Source organism: Triticum urartu, unplaced genomic scaffold (assembly GCF_003073215.2).
Source record: "Triticum urartu cultivar G1812 unplaced genomic scaffold, Tu2.1 TuUngrouped_contig_8887, whole genome shotgun sequence".
NCBI classification, from domain to species: domain Eukaryota; kingdom Viridiplantae; phylum Streptophyta; class Magnoliopsida; order Poales; family Poaceae; genus Triticum; species Triticum urartu.
This window is the reverse complement of record NW_024119879.1, coordinates 5,339-14,998: the sequence shown is the minus strand read 5'-3', so window position 1 is coordinate 14,998 and position 9,660 is coordinate 5,339. Positions and strand designations below refer to the sequence as shown.

The window sequence follows — 9,660 nt, the reverse complement described above, 5'->3', positions numbered from 1 at the left end:
GGGGCGAGATCCTGCGCGAGATCGGCGCCAAGTTGGCGGAGATCCAGAACGAGGGCCTCGGGGAGCACTGCCTCCGAGACCTCAACGACGAGATCAACAAGCTCCTCCGCGAGCGCAGCCACTGGGAGCGCCGCATCCTCGAGCTCGGAGGCCGCGACTACTCTCGGAGCTCCAACGCCGCCCTGATGACCGACCTCGACGGCAACATCGTCGCCATCCCCAACCCCTCGGGCCGTGGACCAGGCTACCGCTACTTTGGCGCTGCCAAGAAGCTCCCCGGCGTCCGCGAGCTATTTGACAAGCCACCTGAGGTCCGCAAGCGCGGCACCCGCTACGGGGTCCACAAGCGCATCAATGCCGGCTACTGCGGATACTATTACTATGACCACGAGGACGGTGCGCTTGAACCCCACGAGGCTGCTGCTGAGAAGCGCATGCGGCACGAACTTGTCACGGAGTGGCACCGTGTGGAGCATGAGGCCATGAAGAATGTGGCGAGTGGCTGCAAGTGATGCCCTGCAAGGCGAGCAGATAGAGAGAGGCCAAGGAGATATGCTCAACGTGCAACGCTAGGACTAGCTAGGAGATAGACGTACGCACGTTCTTGTTTATCTTAGGCTCTAGTACATAGATAGATTGCTTAACTGGCTGGTGTAGCCTAGACTAATTAAGCATGCATCCAAACTGCTCTACTGATCTTTGTTGCCCTGTAATTTGTGTGTGCCCATTTACTCTTTAATTACTGCCTTCATGCTACCAATGGTTTTTTTAATTATTATTATTATTAGGCAAAGGCTGTGTTCAGTCCTGCACTATGTGAATTACCGTTCGCATTGTACCATTGATTGTGTGCTTTGTTTGAATTTCGAAAGTTGTGCTCTGTTGGAATTTCGCCCACAGGATCGATCACTTCAAATGGTCGAGTTGAAGCCGCGCTTGCCCCGGGGTCGCGACCCGACTAGTGCCTCGGGGTGGGCGATGTTGTCGCTGGGTGTTGCAGCGACGAGGAGGATTATGCGACCGTCGTTCGATGGAGCGACAAGGAGGGAGACGGCGGGCTGTCGTTGGCAAGGCGGCGGATGGAGATTGTTGACAGGAGCGGTGGTGCGGTGATGCGGTGCCGAAAAGTCGTCAAGATCGTCATCCGGAAGTTAAAGTCAAGGAGTCGTGCGGGTTAGCACGGTCGGTTGGTCAGTCGGTCGTCGTCGTCATGTCCAAGTGCTTGTCTCTGTGAGGAGGCGTTGAAGATGACGCACATCCAGGTCGTCTATGTGTCTCGACGAGAGGATCAAGTTCAACTATGTGGGGGCGGTAAACCAGTGAAGGTGAGTCTCTTCAATGAGGCCATGTCTCTACATGAGGCTGGAGTGCATGGTGTAGTGCACAGGGTGGTGTGATCCACAAGGAGTCGGCATGTATCTTGCTAGGGTGGATGGTGAAGTCCACTGGGTGGTGTTTTCCACAGGTTACTAGCAAGGCTGGGTAGTCCAAAGCATATTTGAGGTGGTCCGCAAATTCGCCAAGTCAAGATTGGGGAGAGAATGTTGACAACAACAATCTAGCCAGCAATTTGACTTGTCGTGGTGCGAGATGGATGAGTCAACAAGGGATGAATCGTCAACGAGCCAAGACCGGAGAAGCATAGAAGACGTGGAGTCAAGATTACGGAGAGATTGTTAGCAATAATCTTGTCCTAATAAAAATAGGTTTAAGCTAATCATAATGACGGTGGCCGGTGATTAGGTGTCCTAGTTGTATACGGCTTGCATGTCGTGTGGTATTTTGAGCAGTAGTCTAATAGGAAATTAGGAGTCCAAGTACTAGACGTTTAGCCATGTCCGTGTAAGCGTTTGGAGTCCAGAATACTAGTCGGTTTATGAGGTCCTTGGGTCGGCTCGTGCATATATAAGCACAGCTTAGGGCGTGACTTTATTGTAACACCGTGAGTGAAGAAAACAGAAAATAAAAAGAGGAGAAACAAAGGACACGACAAGAGCCCTTGGCTATAAAAGATTTTTGTGCGCGCGTCTCTGTCGTGATTTGATGTGATCGATTTTGTGAGCGAAATTCCAACATGCTCACTGGAGCGATATACTCTGCTGGAGCCTGAGTTAAATGAGTATACGCTCGGGTGTTTTGGCCTTAATTAGGCGCGTATACTGATCATGCGATTCACTGCCTCTGGTTACTTTTTTTTTTCACAAATCTTGTTTGAACCCGACGATGCTCCAAATAAGAATATTCATTATATGCTGTAGCGGGGATTATAGATAGAGAAACTAGACTTTATTGATTATTGCTTGCCTCTAAGCTTACACAGGTGTGTCGTTTATATAGGACATGACTAGTACTACTTTGATATACATTGGACTCCAATTGGAATCTGACTCACACACTACCTTATCTGATCTGGAGACTATCAAAACAGATGCATCCTTCAGGACATCAAACTGCTCTTTTCTAGCCACAGCTTAACCTGCCCCTGGCTGCCCTGCGTCTTCTACAATGAATTCCCCATGTAGCAAAATCATGATGGTCGGTTGAGTTAATTGACAAGCAAATACTTAGTTTCTTTATCGAAATTAATATGTCTGTTTCATTCATTTCCTCATCAAACATTTGGTAAAGCAAGTTAGATTTGGGGATACATGCAAAAAATATGTGATTTGATTTAGAATTGCGAAAATGATAAACCCCGAACGTTTAGATTTTAAGCATGGCAGCTTGAACGTTTTCCATGAAAAATTTAGTTGAGGTGAGGTGGCAAGTTTAGTTGACAAACAAAATTGCCATGTTTGCCAACTAAACTTGCCGAGATTTGACTTGCAGCAGGTTCAGGAGCTCCAAGCCAACAATCGCCGGAGCTCCTGAACCTACTCCAAGCCAACAATCGCCGGAGCTTTGAAAAAGATGTAAGATTTCTACTTTCTAGCTTCTGTCACAAAATTTGTTGTAGCCTGTTATTTTGTATGGCAGTCTGTTCTCATCCCACGCCGCCGCTTGGGGATGCATTTGTATAGCATGGGGGCAACTTCACGGACGTACTGGCCGTGTATCCAGCGGTCCTCCCAGAACAGGGCCGTGAGGCCATCGCCGAGCACCATATGGTGGAGGCGAAGAATAGCGCTTGCTCCTCTTTGTAAAATTGAAGATCCAGTCCCCGCCAAGCGTGATCGACGTCCGTGCGAGCAAACCAGATCCATCACAGCCGTAGTGCGAGGCCGGCGCGCTCTAGGTCACGGATCCCTAGGCCGTCGGCTCTGGCTAAGCATAATATATTGCTCTCTCCATCCTACAATATAAGATGTTTTTGCAAATTAAAACAGCTTGCAAAAACTACTTACTTTATGAGACAGATGGATTACTTTACTAATGGCACCTACTTATATTGCTATAGTTGTTGTTGTCTTTCATAGTCTAAAAGATATGAAGTGCTTCAGCCATCATTGCTCTTGTTTGTTGGTAGATTTGGCAAACGTTCATTTTTGACCAGAAATATTGTTTGTAATACTGGTTAGAATTAATATATTTATATAAGTAGGTGCAATATCCAAGTCTTTTTATACTGATATAAGTTCAGGATTTGTAATACCATTCTACTATTTACACAAGAGCTTTGTGGTTAATCATACTTGATCTTGTGTGCTCTCATCTGTAGGGCTTTCACATAGTTGACAATTTTGATATGCTTCAGATTCTTCTAAAAGTTCTACTATTCAATACGTATTTGTTTCAACCTTAATTTATGCCCGTCATGCATTCATTATCTTCATTTTTTGATGTTCGGTCCACTTTTAGCTTTGCTCCTCTTGAAGACGCCCTCCCTGGACAACTTGGATTCAGTCATCAGGTTCATGAATCATGATAGGTTTCTGCTGGATGTGCCTCCTTCTTTGTCTCCAGCATCCGGTTGCGCTTTGAGAGAGGAGTAGATTTACCTCAAGCTGATGAAGCAGCGAATTGAGGGACTTGCTTTTTGGTGATGCCAGTGGGGCATCCCATATTGCCTGCATTTCCTCTTCAGTATTCCTACCCCGATCTCTAGAGTCAAGTATGCTTCTCTGATTGAAAGATGGAAATACTGAGCACGGGCCTTTTTCTCCTCCCGTTGCAATGCACGGGCCTTTTTGCTAGTAAATAGACTAATTCATTGAGAGGTGTCGACCTAGGGTGGGAACGATGTCGCAGCTGTTGCATGCTGCCTCTGTCGTCGGGCGACAGCTAGTCTGGCCACCCTCGTCCGCCGACAGGACGGTGGTGCACGGCCTATGCGGCTCCAGGTCCCCCCCCTCCCCCACCGCAATGCCGGCCGCTCCCTAGCCTCCGCCGCTGCGATGACCGGCCATGGCGGCCGCTCCATGGCCTCCTCCTGCCGCTGCCGTGAGACCACGGAAGTTCGTTCGCCCTACCAGCTCCTCAATTTGTTCACCGCCTGCACTGCATTGCATGTTAGTACATCTTAACGACAATGATTTATATGTGCATGCATGCATGCATGACATGATGGACGGCGTGCTGTTGGATGCAGGGACGCTGGATGATCACTATGTCCAAGTGGGGGCTCATTTGCACAGTGGGCAATGCGGTCGTGAACATGAAGGTTGAGAAGGAGGCCACTAGCATTCGGGAGGAGATGATCTCTCTCTCTCTCTCTCTCTCTCTCTCTACCATTAACTCTACAAAGTCTTCACTCATCTATAAACCTCACTGCTCATTTAAACACCACACCGCAAAACGTCGAAACAAGTCATCCCCCATTTACACACCAAACTGCAGACCCTCGAAACAAGTCAGCCAATGCATCTCGTTAGCACGGGTATCTCTCCGATGATGTATCCATTCCAGAAGTGTCAGCCAATGCATCTCGTTAACACGGGTATCTCTCCGATGATGTATGCATTCCAGAAGTGACCATTTGCTATACCAAAAACTTAATTAGGTACATACATTTTAACAAACAACACATTCTAAGGAATCGTCTAATTTTCTAACAGAACTAACCTGTTTGTACGAACATTGCATAGAAAGTACAAGGAACCCAAAAGAAGTAAGACACGAAATGTGGATTTCATGCCCAATTTGCTCGATTATACAGAGTATTAGTGAAAAATTCTCCTCATTGCTGCAGCTTTAAAATCAAGGCACGTGGCAATAAGAAGGCATCTTTACCAAGATGATAGCCTCACATTTGCATCACAGCTAGAAAGGTAGGTTGTGAAAACACATTCACAGCTTTGAATACATTATTTTCTAAAGAATATATAAGATATATAAACCAACAACAAGTGTACATTTTAGTGAAATTATATGTTTTGTCCTCTGACTCAAAAAATGTGTTAAGCTAATGATAGAGTAGAGCACACATAACTCAAACATTTTAAGGTAAGGTACAAACATACACTACCAAAAACATGCATGTAAGGTGATACACTAGTACTGAAGTGGCCACATATGACTAGTAAACACAAATGTCATACGGTGAATATTTACTATAAAAACTACTTACAATTTATGGAGGAGGTACCAACAGGACGAAAAAACAGAATTTATGTTAATGGATATGAACATCACACTGTATAAAATAGGGGACTGACTATTTGACATTTGATTCGAATTGAAATCAGCATCATTCAAACTAAAATTACAAACCTTTCTCAACAACAACAAAAATATACATCCAAATGGAAATGTAGCAGATTAACTCTGAACAGCCCCGCTAAAAAAATCCATAATAGGTGGACTAATCCCGCTTCTAATTATGAAAAGTGCAGGCTCTATGTGGCTCAAAAGGCCTACATGCAAGCGAGCTTCAAGGGCTGCCGGGTAGAAGACATACAGAGCAAGAAAATATAGTTAGAGATTATCCAAGGGCCAGAAATCCCCTGTTCCATCTAAAATCTAAAGGCCAAACTATATTTCTTCTGCTTATTCTTTCATGTCAAAGAGAAAACATCACCACTCCCAACAAAATAGCCAGAATTCAGTCAATTCGAACGAGAGGAAGACAAAAAAGAACCAAACAGATCAAGGGATCAGAGCAAAAGAATGGAAGACCAGGAGATCAGGAACAACAAGCACAACTTTGTAGAGTTACCTGGAAGAGGACATCATAGATTATCCACATGGCATAAATCCCTCTCCATGTACAAACTGAAAGCAAACAATAGTTCCTCAGCATCTTCTTTAATCTCCAGAAGAAAATATCACTGCGCTTATAAATTTCAGTGAAAAGTGAGTCAAAATCACTAGATTTACCACTTAAACAGTGAAACTTAATTAGAATGCCATGGAAAATGAATTACAAGATAATTGTGATGTAAGTCAATTATACTTCTGCTGTAACTCTAGTTCTCTATAATATGAATATCTAACTGTACAATTCAAACTAAAGCCATCCAAATCACAAAATTTACTACTAAAAGTTTAGAAAGAAAACTATATTGCAAGTCGAACACAATGCATATGTTCGTACTAGTTATCTATAACCCTGGAGATCTCGATAACGGTAAGAAAGACACTAGCAGCACAACAAATCCACTTCAGCCAAATATTTACTCAAAAACTACAGTCAAACACTAAATAACAAGGTTCACCCAAAACATGCATCAGACTGACTGGGACAATGCCAAGATGTTCTTAAAGAAGGTTAGATCTCGTACAGAGAGGGCGGACAAAACCAAGAAGGCTGACTGTGTGGATGAGCGTGCAGGGAGGGAGGCCGGGGCGTCGAAGAGAGGGAGTGGCCGGCCATTGGATCTAATAGTTTGCGATGCTTACATAGAAGGATACTTCTTGCTTGCATCTCTACGTCACAAAAAAAACCTGTGAGGTTGACTAGCACCATGCCAATATTTTTCTTAAAGGAGGTTTCGATCAAGAAAGAGCGTGGTCATACAGAGCGGGCAGACCAGACCAGACCAGCGGTTAGACGAGGAAAGGGAGTGGCCGGCTGCTAGATGCACTCGTTGAGCGTTGGCTTGAGGATAAAGGATGAGGTGGAAGCACTTAGTCGACATCCAACTCCTCCTGTTATAGATGCCTCTCCATAGCTCATCTCTTGTTACTTGCTGTATGTTGGCTTGAGGAGAAAGGAGGAGCGGGCGCAAGCGAGAGATGGAGAGGCAAGAGAAAAGGGCACCATTTATAGAGGAGATGACGAAGGTTTTGGGCGGCGATGAGCGAGCAAGAAACACTGAGAAGCGCTGGATGGGAGCACAATCCGCGTGAGGAGGCCGCATCCGCATCCAAACAGAGGAACGGGAGGGAGGGAAGGAAAGCGCAGCGGTCGCCATTAAACCTCGCGTTGGTTTTTGGGAGAGGGTTAATGCCTGATTTATTACGAGATGCGGCTGGATTTGGATCGACTACGGGGGTGTTTGTTTTCAGGGACTTTTTTGTGTAGGGACTAGAAAAAATCCTTCTTAAAGACTTTTTTATCAAACGGGAGGGACTTTTTAGGGACTAAACTAGCCATGTGGGACTAAATGAAGAAGACTCCCAAGGAGAGTCTTTTTGGAACTTTTTCAACAATGCCCCTCCATGCGCCCATTGGCCCGCCACCCCATGGTGTTCTTTGATTGTTATTTTTCTATATACTAGGGGCAACATGGTCATTTAATAACCTCTAGGAAGGGACTAGGGACTTTTTAGTATCTGAAAACAAGCAGGGAGGGATTAGGGACTTTTTAGTTGGGACTAGAAAAGGTCCACCTACTAGGAGGGTGCTTGGATCCAAGGAACTATTTTTAGTCTGACTAAAAATAGTCTCTTTTAAAGGCTAAAGTTCCAAACACCCCTGACTAAAGAGAGGTTAGGACTAGTCTTGAGGCTAAAATTTTTTAGTCACAGGAAACCTACTAAAATATGTATTAGCCCTCTCTTTCATCATTTAATGCCTCTCCTTTAACACATGCGAGTTCTGGATTGGAGGGTTTGGAGGATAATAAATGCTTAATAACTTGATTTTAGTCTCTTTAGTATTTGGATCCAAGCATGTGTGAGGCTAGCAAGTTTTAGTCCCACTACTTTTAGTCATGGGACTAAAACATATCCAAGCACCCTCTAGGATAGAATCCGGCACGTCACGTTTGAGATTTATTACGAGATGGATGACAATTGAGAAGCTAGATGGCCCGGATTGATTCCAGTGCCATTGATTGCGGCAGCTATCTATTTGATTACATGGCAAGTTGATTTCTCTCTCTCTCTCTCTCCCCATGATTTTGTTATACTAAATAAGTGGGATTTTATTTAGTACACTAATTGTAGTTTATTTCCTAATTACTATTGTGTCAATCCATAATGCTCTCTAGTTTCCGTTTTCGTATATTTTCTTTCTATTCTTTGTGTAGCTGGTGACATTTGAGATGAGATGAGAACCGGTGGTGAAGGTGATCTCATCAAGTAGTACTCCTTCCGGTTCTTTTTACTCGGCATATTAGAATTCTCTGAAGTCAAACTTCACAAAGTTTGACCATATTTATATGAAAAAATATCAGCATCTGCCATGTTAAAGTTATACAATATAAAACTTTAAGTCATGACAAATCTATTGATATTGATTTCAGATTGTGAATGTTGGTACTTTTTTCTATAAAATTGGTCAAACTTTACGAGGCTTGACTTTAGTCAAATCTTATATGCGAACTAAAAAGGACCGGAGGGAGTATCACCCAGTCAACTCATCAAAGATTTAGAGCAATTCCTACATGATTCAGCCTTCTGCTACTTCAAACAAGATGGTCATCAGCCCAAGCCACCAGACCAATGCTCTCTTCGGCATCAACCAACACCAACATAATTCATCAACATCTCCTGAAGATGATGAACCAGAAACATTTCAGTCTACACGTCAAAACATATATCTACTAGTACACTAGGAAGCAATTTGACTAGTACAACTTTCACAGACAACAATATGGCCAAAAGCACATGTCCTAATCCTGATCAAGGTTATGCCAACCAATACATTTTGATGATCAGATTGAGAAAAAGAAAGTCCCAATTTCTCCAAAAACTTCACAGGTATGATCAAAAGACAACACAGCAGCTCGATACCCTTCAAGCCGGCGGGGGGTCAAAACTATATCAACCCTACTGCTTCTGTTTCAAGACAAGTACCACACATGCAAAAAGATTGTAGCAAAACAAGAGGATCCACTCTTCACTAATGCCGGTGACCAACTAATTAGGGATTTCCCCCTTCTTTTCATTGACAATCCAGATCATCTTCAGCTTGACAACCAACTCCAAGTGGCCCTCCAGCATCGTATCAACTTCCCTCGGCGGCCTCTAACAACCACCACTTCCAGGTTTCTCTTTTCTTTAGATGGACACCTTCTCCTGTAACATCCAAATAACCCAGTCACGTCTCTCTAATGAACACAACACAAGACAAGAGACAACACCAATATGCTGAAAAAGTAAGTGACAACAGGTTCGTGGCTATTCAGATTGTACAATAGCTGTAAGCAAGGACCCATTAGTTGCAGGTAACCAAAAGCTTGTACAGAGTGTATATAAACAGAACTTTATTTCGTTCAAACTTTGAGAAATTTGCTATCAAGTAAACAAGCCCTAATAAATCATTGCCAGATTGGAAATAAATACAGTTTTGCGAAAAAAACAAATAGCAGATTGCACAGGATATATTGCAAGGTG

The 9,660-nt window shown here is 43.9% G+C and overlaps 1 protein-coding gene across 1 annotated transcript; it reads left to right on the top strand.

The window, feature by feature from the left end:
• Positions 1 to 5: 5 nt before the first annotated feature.
• Positions 6 to 512, top strand: LOC125532041 (pre-mRNA-splicing factor ISY1 homolog; the record flags this gene model as incomplete). Its single annotated transcript, XM_048696217.1, has 1 exon — positions 6 to 512. A coding segment is annotated over one exon (507 nt), but the record flags the coding sequence as incomplete, so codon positions are not given.
• Positions 513 to 9,660: the final 9,148 nt, after the last annotated feature.